Raw genomic sequence first — 19411 nt, forward strand, 5'->3', positions numbered from 1 at the left:
GAAAGACAAGTTAAACTGGAATGGGGTCTGTAAATTAAAGGGGAGTTCATCTATCAGTGGTAGCTTCCTGACGTTGATGGTTGTACTGAGGTTTTAAGAGAGAATATCCCTGTCTGTAGGAATTACACAGTATTCAAGAATGATGGGGCATTGTGTTGGCAACTTACAAATGGTTCAGGAGGAGTTCCTGTTGTGGCTCAGTGGGTTAAAGACTCCATGTCTCTGTGAGGATGCAGGTGCAATCCCTGGCCTTGCTCGTGGGTTATGGATCCTGCGGCGTAGACTGCAGTGGCAGCTCCCATTCGAGCCCTGGCCCAGGAACTTCCACGTCCCAGGTGTGGCCACTAAAACAAACAAACTGAAACAAAACAAAACAAAACAACGGTTCAAGAAGAATGTTCTATAAATTTGGCAAATTTTTCTCTCAGCTTGAGATCGTTTCAAAATAAAAATTATTTATTATTTAAAAAAAAAGCAATTGACAATTTTCTCCGCAGTCTAGAGTGCAAGAGATCATGGTGTGCCCAATTTCTCCTTTCTCTTCCAATAAACACAGAGTCAAATGAGGAGAATGAATGAAAATGCAATTCTCTAAGTCAGGGATGGGCACACTTTTTCTGTAAAGGGTCAAATGGTAAATATTTCAGACTTTCGAGGGACAGTCTCTCTTGCAGCGATTCCACTCTGCTGTTGCAGTACAATAATAGCCACAAACCATACATAGCCTGGTGAGTGTGCCTGTGTACCAGTTAACACTTTATTTACGGCCACTGAAATTTGACTTCCATATAATTTTATGTTTCACAAAATACTCCTCCCCGCCCCCATCACTTAAAAATGTAAAGCCCACCCTTAGCTCTTAGGTCATACAAAAACACTGGCCGATTGGTCTTGGTTTGCCAACCTCTGCCATAGATTTGTAAATGTCGTATAATTAAACAGATTAGCTGTAAGTAATCTGCGACTGTGAACATGATTAGAGAATATATATGCAGACTATACAGAATACAGATGAATGTTACAGAATAAATAGTTCCTGCATCGCAAGACTGATGACCCAATCTGGTTCCTAGTTACACACGTATCTTCTGTCAGATGGTGTGTAAATTCAAGCCCATCCCAACACACAAACCAACCCCAAGCCTTCTGAGGGTGTGGGATCAGGTGAATCTCCCTTGGTGTTAAAAAAAAATAAGCCATTTGTCTTCACATGGAAATGTTCGACTTGGTTTGGCATCATGAAGGGACCTGACAAAGACGTGTTTCTATGGTTTCTATCCAGCACAAGTCACTCTCTGGGCTTAAGAAGAAGGACTGGAAACAATATCTCAAAATTCCATTTCAGATGATGAGAGACTAATGGAATAAATTAGAAAGGTGATGAACAGTGGAATCTAAAGCAAGAGCTAACTGGAAAAAAAGGATGGGAAAACTGACAATTGTATAATGTTAGCTTAGGTTTTGAGTCTTGGAAATTATGGTTTCATTTTTTAAAAAAGGTACTATATGAAGGATAGTTCATTTGTGAAGAATTCTGAGACATTCAGCATTCTAACAATCTTACAACCACCTAAATTTAAAGGTTCAGAATTCTATTCCAAATACTCACTGAGACATTCACTCGAATAAACTGTTCTTTTCCCCCAACATTTTAGCAATATATTAAAAAGAATATAACTAGCATATACCTGGAAGACACCTATCATTTTTATGTGGTGAGTTATAAATCTAAAATCATAAAGACCACTGTAACCTTTAAAACTCCAAGTGAGGGTTTTTCATAAAGTTGTCTTCAAGTTTTTATAGCATCAGTTTTGCCAAAAGAAATTCTGAATAGTTATACTGCTGAGGTAAAGTACTGTCCTAAGATGTTATCTCTTCCTTTCATGCAACATAAACCACAACTTCTTGGACACTGCAAAGAATTATGACTCAGGCTAAAAAAAAAGGCAGTTCTGAGATGGGGAAGCATATGGCAGCTTCACCTCTGAGTGCAGAAGCCCTTTTTGCAGGGACAGAAGAGAGGTCACAGGTGGCAGGCACCAGGCAGTGCCAGCCAGGAGGAAGACTCTTCAACAAGAGAAACAGCATGGACCAGAACCACACATTATCAAGCACTGATTGAGAATGATTTATTAAGGTCCAATTAGTATGTTTTTAATTTTCAAATAGTCCATATCTCCTTCAGAATAAACGCACATGAGTAAAGACCCAACTTCCTTTCTTTCATTTCCACTATAAAATGCTCTCTATTTTGTATAAAGTCTGTGCAAACGCTTTTCTGCCAACTGGCTCCCCAGACTCTTTCCACTTGGGGCACTTGTTGAGTCTGCCCTCCGCTCAAATGGTGACCATACGCTGCCTTCCTCCTTCCGAAATAACGTTCTTCTTCTGGACATCTCTCTCTTAAACCTACTTCTGACTTGCCCACACCTGCTTCGTGACCGGGACTTTATTGGTTACTTCTTACAAAAATTGGTGCAGTTTCCTGGACTGTGAAACAGGTATCATCTAATATGGTGGCATCTCTGAGGGTGACCCTAGAGAATACACAGTATCCAGTCACGTACTGACGCACTCAACCCACTGGCTACCGAAGGGTCCCAAGATACTTAATAGGAAGATGATCCTTTATTCACTCGGTGGATTTGATTTCTTTGCATTTTCTTCAATTCTGCATTACAGTGGTGGCTATCGAGAGCTGGATAATCCATCTCTCAAGTGGAATCTGGAATTGCTAGACCTATTATTTGGGGTATCCTGATAATTTGTGACAGCTGACTGTTTCTCATCCATCTTGTGATACAAAAAAAAAGTCACTCTCAATTAGAGTAACCACTGCATTTCCTTTGTACAAAAAGGTAATTTAATTGGCTTTCCTCACAATTACCACCCATGCAGGGCAAAAGCAGGAAATCCCCTTTTATAAAAAGTAAGCGCATACAAAGATAGTTCACATTAAAAAAAAAAAAAAAATCCTTCAGGGGAATGCGTCCTAATAATCAACTATATGGACAAAGTTGTATGTACATAAAATTTTTCACAACATTATTTATAATAGTGAAAATGAGACATAGCCTAAGTAGTCAACAGTACGGGAATGGTTAAACTGAGTGGTGTCCATTAAATGGAATATTATATAGTCATTAAAATTATGTTTTTGTAACATTTTTAATGCCATAGGAAAATGCGGCAATTCTTCAATGGAAAAAGCAAACTAGTTATAAAATTGTATGATCCCAATTATATAAAAGGGTATATAATATACATATAGGCCTATACAGGGGGAAAAAGCTGTTCATGGTGGTTACTTCTGGGGTGTGATATCATCAGTATTTTTTTCTGTTTTATACATTTCTGCATTTTTTCAAGTTTTCTACAACGACTATGTATAATAATATAGAAAAACACAGGTTATTAAAAAATTCTTCTGACGAACTGATAATTAGAATGTACTTGGGTATTATAAATATGTGGGAACGATACCACTGTGCTCTCATCTTCTATAACTTTTATAGAGTACATATTCTTCTGATAATAAACTTACATTCCTGTTTGTTTTATACATGTTCCAACACTTGAACAAAAAAAGGTACTATTGTGATTAGATCATTGTTTGTTTCATAACCCAAACAAATACTGGCTTTGACATCTAGGTTCTTCTATTTCCTAGAAGACTTAAAATTAATACCCTTTTGTCTTTTGAAGTAAGGCATACTGCATACATACATTACATGCATGCTTTCTAAAAAAGTAATTCTAATTTACAGTTTTCCTACATAAGGAACAAAATGGAGTTATGATAGTTTAAAAACAGTCTATAGTCTTATCCATCACAAGCATGCTGAGAAGCATAAACAGGTTTATTAAATGACATGTATCCTTTAAAAATTAAAAAAAAAGGGAAGCCTGTATGTAAATGACGTTGTGGATTCCATTAGCCAGAATTTATTCCGACTTGCACCAAACCACACAAAATCTTTTGAAGACTAGTTAGTGTAGTGTAAATGGACACTCCAGAGTCTGTTTATGAATTCCATCGTGAAATCGCCACTTTCTACTTTCAAAAGGAATGGGGATCAGGATGAAGGTTGTCACAGAAGCTAATTTTCAATATGTATCAAGTCTTGTTGGGTCTACGAAGAAATACTGCCATGGGTTAGTGTTTATTAAGTACATGAGTGTATTTTTCCTCTCTCGCTCTCTCTCTCTCTCTCTCTCTCTCTCATATCCCCCACCTTGCCCTGGCCTTGGGGTAGCGGAGGCTGCTCATCCCTCAATAGATGATGGCTGCGTCTCATCTTAGTTTCCTTTCTAAACCACCGAGTGGTCATTGCTGTGAACTCCAGCCAAGATGGTGTGGTTGAGGGAGGAAGCTGAGCGGTCTGAGCCTTCGGTGGGGCCACTGGTGTTCTCACTGCGCTGGCAGCAGAGGATCTGCCTGAAGGTGGCGCTCATCTCCTTGTCGCGGTAGGAGTAGATGATGGGGTTCATGGCAGAGTTGAACTCGGCCAGCAGGAGGAAAAACTTCTCATACGCCAGAACGTCACACTGTGGACAGCACACGTCGAGAAGTAACAGGACCAGTCCAGGAGTCCAGCAGATGATAAAGGCGCCTGCAAGGATGGGGATGGGGATCGGATAGATTAAAAGAGAAAGAACAAAAAGAGAGAATGATGAAGCAAGCCACCAGCAAGTGAAATGATTTCAGTTCAAAGTAAAAAAAAACGTTGCGATTCAAAGCCACCAGATCCTCCTTTGAAATAAAATGTCCATTTTCTTAAGACATCTGTTTTGCTGATAAAATAAGCAATTTAATAAAATCTCATTAATTCGGACCCGACTAAAATCGAGTACTTCTGAGACACCGATGATGATTACTTGGAGCAAAACAGAGTTTGCCAAACTGAGACAGGATACGGAGACATCCTACATCCCGGATATACCTTTCAAGCCATGAACCCCATCATCTACTCCTACCGCGACAAGGAGATGAGCGCCACCTTCAGGCAGATCCTCTGCTGCCAGCACAGTGAGAACACCAGCGGCCCCCAAGACTGTTCTCAGGCAAAAGCACTGTGACAATTGCCCTTTGAGTTTAGTTAAAAGCACAGTTTCTAGATTCAGGTTGACTGGACGACTCAAGTCCTTGCTTTGCTATATAATAAACTGAATGAACTCATTAGGCAAATAACGTTCTTACCTCAGTTTTCTCCTCTGAAACATAGAAACGTTTATATTTACCTCATTTGGTTTGTTGCAGGAGTAAATGAGTGCTAAGGAAATAATCAGTATATCTTATCAGAACCAATAATAACAATATTGTTATTCTCTGCTCAGTAACCCGGGCCTGTTTGGAAATAGCAATTTCCAACCATAAGATGTATACTTACTTTTATTTTTAGTCAAACTCTCGTTTAAAGGGTGCTTTTCTATATACTTTACAAAAATCATTTAATCTGCAACAGAGCCATAATGAGATATGAACTATTATCTCATCATATAGAGGAAGAAACTGAGAATTGGGAAATTAAAGTAACCTGCTCAAGGCCATGGTCCTTGGAAGTGACAGAGAGGATGAGACCTCAGAATTTCTGCTCTTACAGGCTGGCTCCAGAGCCCACGCTCCAAAAAATACTATGTTATATTCCTACTTCTTAAACTTTAATGGATAAAATTAAATATTCTAAACCAAAAACTTTATGCTTTGGATGTTTTCCTATTTAGAATCTCTTCCTCCCCAACTCTTCAGAATCATTAAGGCTTTTCTAGAACTGTAAAGGAATTGAAATACAGATTATATTCTTAATTTCTTTAGTTTCTGAAACCACTCATTTTACTCCCAGGGAAAGTGGAGGTTGTGAAACAGTATTAAAATCTACCACTGTGTTACCCGAGGGCGAACTGGGGATTCTTGATTAAGAGAATGAGAACCAGTGGGCACCATCATATCCCCTATCTCATTTCCCAGCCCCTTGTGTAATCAGGCTACACAGTGAGCAGAGAATAAGTAGGGATAGTCCCAGAAATGCATTTGAATCTTTTGATTTAAATAGCACTGACCTAGGTGGATGCAGGCCTGCTTGGATTGGGGTTGCAAATCTGCCTAGCCTCAAGGAAAGAGTTTCACAAAATGCAAACACACGGGATTTAGTCTCCAAACAGCCCAGTTTTGAATGTGAGCTTTCTTTTTTGAAACTTTTCAGCAGGGAAATGAAAATAAAGAAAGGAGTGAAGTTACCCCCATAAAGCTCTTTGTTCTAAACACAAATGTGTATTGATTTTAAACTGCTGTTCACTTTGAAGACTGTCCAAGGTGCTTCATTTTGCAATAAATACAATACCTTAGACTTTCTTTAGAGAGAAAAATATTTCAAATGTCAGAAGATAATGGCCAAGGAGATATTTGAACTTCAAGTAAAAATGTTAATAAAGCATTCATTCCAAGTCCTTGAATTTCCCTGCTTGAAAATCACTCAGAAAGCTAAACATAAAGGAAAAATCAAAGGAATGCCTCTTCAGTTTCAGAAATAATGCATTATTCATTGAGAAGCCAGGAAGGGAATTATTCTCAGGGTGGAAAATGCTTGGGTGGAAAATGCATGGCGCCATTATTCCATTGACTTGGAAACTAAAAACATTCAGGCCCCTCATGAATGGGCAAGCATTCTTTCAAGTTTCCTGTCCCCTTTCTTTTATCAAAGCTCTAACTGAGCTCAAATTCAGAACTTGATTAGATACCAGCAACATGCATCTCAATAGATGACTAGATTAACTTCAAATGAAATGACCTTTCTCTCCTTCCAGGCAGCAGAAGGGAACATGCTTCTTCTCAGGGTCTTTTGCTCAAGCTGCGTGACTTTGTTCAAAAGGGACAGAATTCAAATGCCGTCATCTGTTGTCTGTAACCTCTTCTGGTTTTTCAGTTCAGAAAGAGCAAAATCTTTGCGATACAAGCCGTGGTCTGACGAAACTGGCCCAGTGGGCCTTAGCAACCATACAAGGGACCTAGCACGATTGGAGACAGAAGTGGGAACACCAGGGCCTGACCAGGAGCTCACACATAGGGACACTTCACTGTGGAACTCTGCGTCCTCTCCCTGCCTCACTAAAAGGAACTGTTTCTAGGACTATAATTAGGCCCAACCACACCATCCCAACACTGTGTGTTTGGATCTGCAAGACGTAATGGAGTAGCTTAAGGGACTCATGGGACCCGCCTCAAAGATCAACATCTAAAACCAATCACCTGGAGCTTCCCCTTCTCCCTGCCCTTCCCTTTCGCAGAACTGCCAAGCAGCAAGTGAAGGAAAGAAAGGGGAAAAGGGCCCTGGAAAATCCCAAGGCGATCAGGCTTTAAAACAATAGTGACTGAACATGATGAGATCAAGTTTGCTCAGATGATGCATTTACCACCAAGCCTCTAAAAATCAAAACAACACCCACGCTCCTTTAGCAAAGAGGAGCTGACCAGAATCCAGTCAGGTCACAGAACTTGAGATGTGCCCTGGGAACCCTCAATCTGTAATCTGAAAACAGATTATCAACGCATAACCTGTAGAGACTCGAGTGCACACCTCTAAGGCAGGTTGACAAGAATAAAAAGAACTTTTCCTCTCCACATCTGTGAAATGCAGAGGTAACAGCTCTCTGCTTACTCCACAGGGTGTGGGGAGGCTCAAACTGAGCCACAAAACATAAAAAGCCCCTTAGACATGGCACATCAACCTGACTACACTACCCACTGCCATCGAGCGTGGCAGAGTGTGGAGCACAGTACCAGGGACAGATTCCCTCCAGAGCCATAAAGAGATCCGGCATTTCCAAAAGCTCTGAGATGATACCATCCAAAGAGGTTCCTAGGACTCGCAGTGAGATGTGAGGAGGAGAATAAGGCAAAGAGAGGAACGCAGAGAAGCACCAAGGCCCCAAACCATTTTGGAGTTTCTCATGGGCCAATTCAATACCTACCAAGGTGGTGCATAAAAAAGCATGTGGGACTCAGCAGGGACAGTCCCTTAGGTAGCTTGCATATTTCCAGAACATTTCTGATGGATGAATCCCCATGGACCAAAGCATAAAACCAAGGAATAATATGCAATAGCATGAAAGAAAGAAGAAGCACAAGTAGTTTATGGTTACTTATTGTAAAGTCCCCGCAGAAGTGGCAGAAGATAGGATGCCCAAGTTCACAAGGACCTTGTATGTAGCCTGGCTAAGACATTTGAAATTTCTCTAGTCTAGCGTTGATTCTCAGCCCCAGCCACATACCACAATAGCCTGCAGAGCATATAAGAAATGATAATTTTCATCTACCCTTCCTCCTATGAGACTGTAAGTTCGCTGGCCTTTTTGGTTAGAGTCTCATTTAATATAAGAGAAGAAGAAGAAAATGATCTGGATAAAAATAAAGGTAAAACCATCAGATATTTCCAAATTCCACAGGAGAAATAATGAGAGGCGGTGGTAACGGGAGAAGAGAGGTATGAAAGGACTGGAAAAGTATTTAGGAGATGGACTGCAGGGAACGGATGAGAAAGATGCAAGAGTCTAGAATGATTTCCTAGATTTTCCATTTGGGTGAAGGAAGACTGCGCTACCATTCGCTGAAGGAAGAAACACAGGGGAAAGCATTGCTTGGTGTTTTTTGAGCGGAGGTGATAACACAGATGGTGCTCTCAGTTTTATTGCTCTTTAGCTTGAGGCACCTGCAGGATTCCAATGGAGAGGGCTTAAAGACAGCCTGAAGGGCTCATAGCAATCCTGGAAAGATTCCAGTGGGCTGAACAAGAGTACTTATGATCGGCATGGTTTGCCAATATTACAAGTCCCATGGGGGAGGAGGACATTCAAATGTATCTGTGGGTTGGGATAAAGGGCAGAAGCCGCTCTTCCTCAAGCAAGCTTCATTCCTTTCTTCTACATCTGTCAAGTCAATCTGTGAGGGCCCCACTGTGCAGGAAGGTGGAAGGAGAGGTGCTGGAATGTAGATACAAAAGGTGGGGAGGAAGGAGGCTGTTTTGGAAGGACAGGTCACAGCTGCAGACCAAGATCAGATTACCAAGCCATCCCTGAAATCTACACACCCCCATGAGGCTGAATAAAAAAGCTTACCATCCGGTCTCACGATTAGAGGCTTTTTTCCTAGAATGACTTTTTCCTAACCAGTTGAACTTTGCTTACATATGGAATACAAGAACCAAAGTTAAAGAGAAACAAATGCCTGACAGAGAAGACCTCTAGGGAGGGAGTCCAAGGTTTTTAATGAAAAAAACAGAAAGTATTTCCAGTCTAGCCGGCCAATTTGTGTTTTGACAAAAAAAGTTAGACATCCTACAGATCTAAGATGAGTCAAGGTGAATCAATTCTATGCAGAGGCGGTGTCCCAGTTAACCTCTCCTTGTTTCTCAAACACCGATCTCAGAAATAGCCCTGAGGCTTGTGGTAGAAATCAAATGGGAAAATAAGAGTTCAGGAGTTCCTGTCGTGCCTCAGCGGAAATGAATCTGACTGACATCCGTGAGGACGCAGGTTCAATTCCTGGTCTCGCTCAGTGGGTTAAGGAACTGGCATTGCCCTGAGCAGTAGTGTAAATCACAGACACGGCTTGGATCCTGTGTTGCTGTGGCTGTGGTGTAGGCCAGTGGCTACAGCTCCAATTTGACGCCTAGCCTGGGAACCTCCATATGTCATGGGTATGGGCCTAAAAAGATAAATAAATAAATATCTGAAAAATCTGTTTAAAAAAAAAAAAAAAGGAAAAGAAGTATTCAAATCCATGAACTACCTTTTTCTATTGCCAGTAAAGTTTCTATTCTTTCATCTTGATATCCCAGAATCCAATCCAATTTTGGTTCATTTCCACAGTTACAATGTGATTTCTGCTCTTAAGGTACACATAGGGCTTGCTAGGAAAATCATTCTAAACTATAAATCTTAAAAGAGACTGACAGGTAACAGACCACAGATACAAAGCTTATCTCTAGGTCCAATGGTCAAGGGATCGCTGTAGTAGAGATGTATGTGAATGGCTTTTGGAGATGAGAGCTTCTCTAAATGAATACACTAGATTCATTATAAACTCTGTTTTCCCTAACATTGAGAAGAGGCTATTCATGCAACTGAGATAGCTCCATAATGAATCATTTCTATCGTATCAATTTTACTTCATTTCGTGTCCAGCGCTTCTACTTCTTCATGGCTATAGAAAATGTTTTGTGCATTTCAAGTTTCATGATTTCATTCACTGTGTGATAAATTTTAGTGTTTCTAGAGTTCCCCCATCGTGGCACAGTGGTTAATGAATTAGACTAGGAACCATGGGGTTGTTGGTTTGATCTGTGGCCTTGCTCAGTGGGTTAAGGATCCGGTGTTGCCGTGAGCTGTGGTGTAGGTCGAAGATGCAGCTCGGATCCCGCGTTGCTGTGGCTGTGGCGTAGGCTGGCAACTACAGCTCTGATTCGACCCTTAGCCTGTGAACCTCCATACGCCACAGGAGCAGCCCTAGAAAAGGCAAAAAAGACAATAAAAAAAAAAAAATAGTGTTTCTATCACTTACCCCTGAGAGCAACATTTATCTTTTACAGAAGGGCACTGACAAGACACAGATCTCCAAAGCAGTGTAGAATACGCATTATTCCTGGGCGGAAGATTCAGCCCCATCATACTGCCCCGACCAACACAATGCCGGCTCTCCTACACATAAGAGAATGCTAACCTTGCCTTCCTCTCACATTTTACATTTTCCTACACATTAAACAGTTAGTATCATATATGCACACGCTCCATTTTCTACAAGAGACTCTAAACCATGTTCCGGAATGGTACATTGGAAGGCACGTGCTGAAATGGCTTGCTTGCTACAACTACTTCTTAAAAACCACCATCGGTGCCAGGCTCCTGACCAAGTCCTCTTCCTCCATGCTTCTTCCCTCAAGTCCAGCTTGCTCGGAGCAGCTAGAATGATCTCTCAGAGGCATAGATGAGTTCACATCACAGCACTTTCCTCCTTAAAGTCCTACAAAGGCTTCCTATTTGACATCCTTATAGGGGTCCATAATGCCCTACGTGACTGACCCTGCCAGAATCTTCAACCGCCTCTCTTCCCACTTGCCCTTCTTCCACTGGGTTCTAGCCACACACACCAACCTCATTTCTGTCTCAGGACCTTTGCACGTGTAATTCCTTCATCTGAGCATCTTTCTGTAGACCTTCATGTCTACTTACTTACTACTAAATACCATGTCCTCAAAAGCCAAACCTGATTATTCTAACTAAAGTAGCACCCCTCCCCCACGGATTATCCCATTTTATCATCTTCGTATCTCTTATCTAGACCCCCAAATATCTTATTTACTGGCTCTTATGTTTATTTTCTGTCTTCCTTCCGTGAGAAGGGACGCTTCATAACAGACGGAATGGTATCTCTTTCATGTCAGTATCTCTGGCATCTAGAACAATGGCTGGTAAAGAGGGGATACTCAACATATCTTCTGCTGAAGGAATTGGCAAATCACAGCTAACTGCCTGGTAGGCACATAGAAAATAAGGAAAATTAATTAGTAGGAAAGTCGCTCAATTCTGTTTGGAAAAGAAACATTAACACCCACAATGTGCAATGTCTTCAAGTGGATGCTAGGAGGCAGTCAAAGGGGCACAAGGTGGACCCTATGTGCAAACGTCTTATTATCTACACATTTGTTACTGTAGCAAAAAACTAGCCTATTGTTTCTAAGTCTGATGGGTATCAGATTATCTACGGAATACACTGAGCTGGGGAGAAGTAGGCTGGGTCCGTGCCGCATCTGTGACCTAAAGGGCAGCTTGCAGCAACACCAGATCCTTAACCAAATGAGTAAAGCCAGGGATCGAACCCACATCCTCATGGATACTAGTCAGATTCGCAACCTTCTGAGCCACAAGAGGAACTCCATATAAGGAATCATTTTAGTAGGATGCTATCTCCCCATCAGACCCTGTATTCTGTCATAGCTGCCAGGAAAAATCACATTAACTGACCCACTATACCTTTGTGTTACTCTCTCAAAATTCAAAGTTCCACTCAGGGACATCCAACTCACCATGACGTAGTCTCTTATCAATGGTCCAGCTGTCAGAACGCAGCTAGAAAGAATATATCCCCTCCAGCAGGTATCTTACCATTTTCTAAAATACATAGTTTTAATCACTCATCAAACATTACCAATGTCCATCTCTACTACTAAGTTTAAGTATTCATAAGACTTTTTTCAAGTTTGATTTTTTGTAGGGACTCAAATTGGTGAGTTGTTTTCATATATTTACATCTTGATGATTTGTAATAATGTTCTCTTAACTCAGGAACATTTATAATTTATGAGAAGATAATTCTCTTAAACTCATTTTTCTTCCCAGAATGGTGTCTCAGCTGCTTTCCTTCCACTGACAGATGTCTGAATGATGGTATGAAGCTAATTCCTTGAATTATTATTTCTTTCTTATAGAAAACTTAGAAAATACAGAAAACTATAAATAGGAAAACTAAAAGTTGCTTATAATCCTGCTGTCTTGAGACATTTTTAGTTACAACCTTACACACTTTTTAAGTGTTTCTCTTCATTCTAAATGCGTGCCCCTTTTTTGAACTGCATATGAAATCAACACTGAAAGATGATCTGTTTATCAGTTATGGGTAAGAGAGAGCAGGCAATCATATGTTTTATCATCAGGAATAATTTTTTTTCCTATTTTTATATGTTTTTGGTGTTTGAAATGTTTTTTGGTGGTTTTAATATAGCCATCTGTCCTAATTTGGTCAATGCAATATCCTCTTGATTCTGTGACGATGTTCACTGCAATTTATTCTAAGCTATGCCACCTTTGTTTCCATGTAAGATGATTCAATACATACACATACACTGGTTGGGGGAGGGGGCACCAAGGGTCAAGGACTGTCTGGCCATTGTGCAGAAGACCTTCCTGAATAGGGAACTCGCTAAGATGACAGGGCAGTGAACTGCCACCAAAGCCAGCATCTGGTGATGCCATCTCATGAGTGGGCAAGATACTATATTAGACAATCACATGGAGAAACGTGTGATGCTCTGAAAGTTTCTATGGCTAGAGAAAATGAAGTTGCAGGAATGCTCAAATGATACAGAAATAGCTGGCCATTCTCATTGGCTCCAACTTCTAAGAAATGAAGAGAGCTAGAAAACTCAAGACGCGCTAAGTTACATGTCCTTCCACACACACACCCGCACACTCCACTTCCAATAGTAGCTAATGTTCTCCTGGAGTGTTACATGACCCCAGATCTCTGTATAAGCAGACAAAACAGGAAATGCTTTAATTTACTTTCCACAAAACCAGTGCGTGTGAAGCCATGTTAAAAGATGGGTCACTGCCTCTCCTCTTCCTCCCTAATCATGTTTTCTGATTTTTCACCCATCTCTGTCTTGGAGCAAAGTAACTAGATTTTAAGGCTGGCTCACCACAGCATATAATCAAAAAATACCACTTATAACTAAAAGACAATGTACTCCAAAGGATGTGTGCCAAAGGATTTTCCTATAAGCCCTTTCCACTTTCAAGGAAAAGATAAATTTTAAACTTAAAAACACATATATAATTTTTATATGTGCACATACACATATACACATACTTGCATTATATAAATGTACACATAACACATATATGTTAACATATATGTGTCTATGAATATATATATACATATCCCCTCACATTCAAAACTGTCACTGCATTTTAGCATCTCACAAAAGACAATGAGATTTACTTTCTCTCACACGAGAGCCAACGAGAAAGGATAACGCCACTTACATATTCTTCACATAGGAGATAATTCACCATTCTCAGAATACATCTGTTTGGCTTCCTAAACAGTGATTACAAAATTTTCTAAAAACCAGATTTCTCTCCCTTAGTTTAAAAATAATAAATCCTAAATCTCATAGAAAGTCGGGGTTGTCAACCACAGACCAACACCATCTAACTCAGAAAGTGATACTAAACCTATTGCATGACTGTGGTCTAGCTATTACCAAGGTGATGTGAATAATATTTATCCCTTTAAAGGATAAATGAAACTCTGCCCCACCCCAGAATCTTTCCCTAGAAAAAGCTCAACATAATCAGGGAATTTATAACTGGTTTTGCAACATATTTAATTTTTCAGCCATGAATTGAGACTCCCCCAAATGGTATGAGTCTACACAAGTACTAAAATCTGGCTGAAAATGCTCACAGAATACAGCTGATGACAGAATCTTGGGGATTATACTCTTTGCAGTTCATGAACTACTGGCGTGGATCAACAGATATGTGTCATTCTGAAGACAAAATTCAAGGACAAAGAAACATAATGGAATTTTTTTTTCTTTTTTTTTCTTTTTGGCTGCACCCATAGCATATAGAAGTTCCTGGGCCAGGGATTGAACCTGTGCCACAGCAGTGACCCAAGACATTGTAGTGACAATGCCAGATCCCTAACCTGCTACAGCACAAAACTCCTGGACATTTCATATATAATTAATTATTTTAACAACAAAATGAGGGGAGAAAACCAAAATTTAATACAAAAGCAAATTTAGAAACATTTTTGCAACCTAAAAATATTAAAAGATTATATGTGTGTATATATATTTTTTTGATGACTGAAAGACATGAAAAAAAGAAGGACAGAAATTGTAAATATGCTGACTTGCTCTGAGATTGGCTATGCCTGTTACAGTTGCTAAATGTCTTGGATTGATGTTTATAAAGCACAGATTCTTGGCAGAGTAGGAGGGAGGTACAGTCTGTTCTGCAATAATATGAGAGCTGTGGGCCTAAGATCTCTTGTTATCAAAAACTTTTATTAAAATGTTCTTTTAAAGTTATAAAAATGATTATTCAATCGGGAAGTGGGTATTTCGGCTAACAAGTTCCAAATGCAAATCATTAACACATTTTTCTACCTCGCTAGTTTAACTGCAGAGTCAAATAGCACTTGCTCAAAACTGAGACAAAATATTACAAAGCAAATTCTAACATATAAATGCTGAACCAAAGGCAATCTGTTTTAAAGCCATCAAAATAAACTAACAATTTCTCTTCTCAGAATTTATCCTATAGATATATTTACACACAATATAATTACGGATGTGCAGGGAATTCTTTGCAGCATGATTTTTAACAATCGGAAATAATTTAGGTAACCACAAGTAGAGAAGTAAAGTTGGATTCATAAAGTGGAATTCTACACAACTCTCTAAAGTTTCTTAAGATATTCTATACTTACCAAATAATCTCCAAGATCCACTGTTAAGGAAGAAAATATTAAAAATACGTATAATATGGTATCAATTATGCTTTAACGATATGGACAAAAATAGCGTGTGAACACACAAACACAGACACCCTATAATACGCTTCAGTTGAGGCTAACAGTCAATTAATTTTTAAAATATTTAGAACACAAAACTACAAAAATGATACCTCCAATATTTGCTTTGAATTTAAAACACCAATTTGTATTCATTTGCCGATCCTATAACACAGAGCCAAGGCTTTGTACTTGAATATGGGTCTGTAAACCCAAGTTCTACATCACCTTCCAAGCCAAGCCACACTGCTAAGCATCACACAGTAACTATTCCAAACTGGCTCTTCCAAGTGGAGTCAGAACTTAAAATTCTTGCAAAGCAACTTGAGTACAAAAACCCTACAGATTTTTCATGGTTTTCCCCACAGGGACAGTTGTTCTCCCTAGCAAATTTAGAAGTGATTTCTCTTTGCAACTTGCCTTTACTGAATGCTGAAGAACAAAGCCTTCCCCTTCGTTTTGCCAGAGACATTTTCTTGTTGCACTCATTTTTTACTGGATAATGTGATATTTATCTAGTTACATTATTGGTATAATAACTGCACAGGTGGCTTTAGGAGCAAAAACAATTGATTCTTGGTACCTATCAAGAGCTGAATGACTTGGCCTTAAGACTAGGGTCTACTAACCCTCCTTTTTTAAAAAAAATTCATCCGATATATGTCAGCTACTGTTCTAGGTGTTGAGGATACCACAGTGAATTGAACAGAAAAAACTCTCTCCCCTCATTGAGCTTAGGTTTAAAGAAGAGAGTGAAAGACCACTAAAAAAATAAGTGTAAACTATCTTTTAGTAAACTGTCTTTTAGAAGGGATAGTATTTGGAGACTATGGGAGAGTAAGTGAGGAAGGAGAAGGGCAGCTAGAGGCTCAGAGAGTAACCCAGACGAAAAGCTAAGGGAACTCTGAACATGAGGAAGTGGTGATCACAGATAGAGGTGGATCATAAAGCTGATATCATCTGCTAACCAACTGGGTGCTGGGGAGAGAGAAGTCAGGAAACCTGTAAACAACTGAAAGAAAGGATTTAGCAACCAGGAGGTCACGGGGGACCATTCATTGGGTCTTGAGAATGAAAGGCTGACTGAAGCAGGCAACTTGAGAGTGAAAAGGAGAAAAATTGGAGGTTTTAGGTAATTTTGCTGTGAAGGAAATAAAAGTGGCTAAGGGCATGAATTATGATGTTTTACAAAGCTTTCATTAACAATCAAGTTGGTTAAGAGAAAGCTAAGAATAGGTCTATACTCTGTGTGAGTGTGTGTGTTGTGTGTGTATTCCACACATATATTCATATATGTACAGATTTCAGATTGCTATACCAGAAAATGATTATCAATTACATGTAAACTGTATACTTTAAATACATGTGGTCTGTTATATATCAGTTATACCTCAATAAAGGGAGGAGGGGAGAAAGAAGGGTGAGGGAGGGAGGGAAGGAGCGGGGGTTAGAGAAAGAGAGAGAGTGTGAGTGATTGAAATTAAGAAAGAGAATGAGCCGGGAATTGAATGTCAAGCTTCTGCACATTGTTTCAATTGTTTCAAAAATGGAATGCATCTGTTTCAGAAAGTTACAAAAATTTTGTATTTTATGAATTCCCTGTTGGGTCAGCAGCTTAAGGATTTGGTGTTGTCACTGCTTTGGCTCGAGTCGCTACTGTGGCACAGGTTTGATCCTTGGCCTGGGAACTTCTACATGCTGCAGGTGGGACAAAAAAAAAAAACACAAAAAACCCCCAACATATATACATACACACATACATATGTATACACATACATACATATACATACACACATATGTATATATGTACAGAATGTAAAATATATGCAAAATACATGCATATACATTCATACATATACACACACACATATGTATAGAAGGGTTAAGAAAACTGTTGTGTTCAATATTACTATGCATTATAGACTTGAGGTTGTGATCTTTTACTTACCTCTTTAACTAACCTGGTACAGGAAAATAATGTAATAAGAGAAACAGCCCAACACTGAAGCATGGCTCTAGCAGATAGTGTTAAAAAGAACCTAAGCAATTACACAAATCCATATATCCTAAAACAAGAAACTGCCCACATCACACCCAAACCTCTTACCTTACTATTTTGTGATTGTTTTTCTCTTTAAATATTATCTTGTTTTTTTCTCATTTTGGATTGATTTGATCTATATAATAATGTCCCCAGTGAGTGCAGAGAAGGAGTATGATTGCATTATAGACAATTATACTTATTCAGTCTGGCACACAGGCACACAGGATGAGGAAGAAGATGGATTGAAGCTTCTTGGAGATAAAATTTCTACTAATCTCCTGGGCTGCATGAGTGGAGGGTTTTAAAGGACGGCATTCATATTTTATAGGAGAAAAGACATACACCTGCTGTCTTTGACATAATACTGCTTCTTTGCCTTACTAGCAGTGTGACAAATTAGTCAATGTTTCTGAGCCTCAGTTTCCCCCGCTGTCAAGTGGGGGTGCTACGTACTTTCAGGGCAGAATGAGACGCTGCAGACAGAATATAAAGCAGGGGCCATCTGCATTTTTTTCCCCTTTCCTTCTCCTTCAGGGAAAACCCAAGGAATAAATCTACAAGAAATATGGATAGGATAATTGGGGCAAACAGCTTTTGGTTCTCCCAACCTACAGACAGCAAATTGAGGAGCTGTGTTTCACTTACGCTATCTGCCTGGGTACAGAGGGGCCATCGGGCTTGTCTTCCCTCAGTTTGAGAACCTTCTGAGCCACCACCAGTGTTTCTTGACCAGCTCTCATCAAACCCTTAAGTTCCAAGGGTCAGCCTCCTTTCTGCTTTCAGTTGAAAACAAAATGAGTGGTTTATTTTCATTTCTTACATTCAGATCCTACCTCCTATGAAAAAGGATTTGCAGTAAGAGATGAATTAATACACAGTCTACGTGAGCCGTGATTTTCCAATGCTGCAGGCAGAGGGGACCAATTTCTAAAGAGTAAGGGGCTACTTTAGCTCCTTCTGCTGTTCTGGTATTCTGGAAAAGGGTGAGACCCTCCTGGCTTTGGAGAGCCTGGGAATGGAGACGTGCTGAGCCTGCTCAGAGCTGGCACAGCCAGTAGGGTCTCCAAGCAGCTTGCTCCAAAATTCTCTGGGACAGGCACTGGGACCTGCCATGCAGCACTGGGGGGCCCCCGCCATCAGGAAAGGCAGGACTGAGTCCCCCCGGTTATGGCCCAAGGTAGAGGCCAGGTCACCCTCTGGGCTGGGAAACTGGGTGACGCTGACTTGTTTTTAATGACAGGGCCTGACTCAGCTGAGACATTCGAGGAAAACAGATAAGGCAGAGAAGGAACTTCTTCACGGAGTGGACACAGGCCTCACATTTCTGTTCACAAAGTTACAGCTTGGGGGGTGGGGGGACAGGTCAGGCCCTGTAAGCACTGAAGGTGGGTGGTCGGCCGGCCATTCCAGATGCTCCAGCCAGCTCTGTAGGATGGGATCCTGCCCTCCTGAAACAGTTGGGCTGTTGGGAAAGGGCCAGGGCTGAGAGAATACCATCACAGTCTAGTTTTGGCTAAAGGGGAAAAGAAAACAGATAAAACAAAAAATAATTTTCCTAAGAACAAATGAAGTCGAGAGGAGCTGCGTGTTTGCTTTTGTAAGAACAGGGAAGGGATGCTTTAGCTACCCCGGACATTTCTCTTGTTTTTCTTGCTCCATTTACCCACCCACTTCATATACATTTCTTTCTTTTTTTTTTTTTTTTCTTCCTCGTCTCTCTCTCTCTCTCTCTCCCCATTCAATTCAATAATTTATTATTATATCCCAAACTGAGGGTTGGAAAACTCCTCAAAATAAATAAAATGATGTGCAAACATATTCAAACAATCTGAAAAAAGATCTGCAGGGGCTTAATTTCATACCTATTTTCAATCAGTTGCCTCTTTTGTGTTCTCTGGTGAAGGTACAATTCTATGCAACACTCTGCACCTGTTCCATGACAGCTGCAGTGCATGTTCAATTTATCCTCCAAGGGGTGGGACATGGCTTGACGCTATAATCTGTGT

The 19411-nt window shown here is 40.1% G+C and overlaps 1 protein-coding gene across 6 annotated transcripts in view; it reads right to left on the reverse strand.

Moving 5' to 3' along the window:
- LPAR1 (lysophosphatidic acid receptor 1) overlaps window positions 2113-19411 on the reverse strand; it is a 168246-nt gene continuing 150947 nt past the window's right edge. For 4 of the 6 annotated variants that reach the window (XM_021069121.1, XM_021069292.1, XM_021069049.1 and 1 more), the window contains exon 4: window positions 2113-4616. In XM_021069121.1, coding sequence (XP_020924780.1) covers window positions 4315-4616 — 302 coding nt within the window. In that variant the 3' untranslated portion in view covers window positions 2113-4314. 6 annotated transcript variants of the gene reach the window in all.

This window comes from Sus scrofa, chromosome 1 (genome assembly GCF_000003025.6).
Source record: "Sus scrofa isolate TJ Tabasco breed Duroc chromosome 1, Sscrofa11.1, whole genome shotgun sequence".
Lineage (NCBI taxonomy): Eukaryota > Metazoa > Chordata > Mammalia > Artiodactyla > Suidae > Sus > Sus scrofa.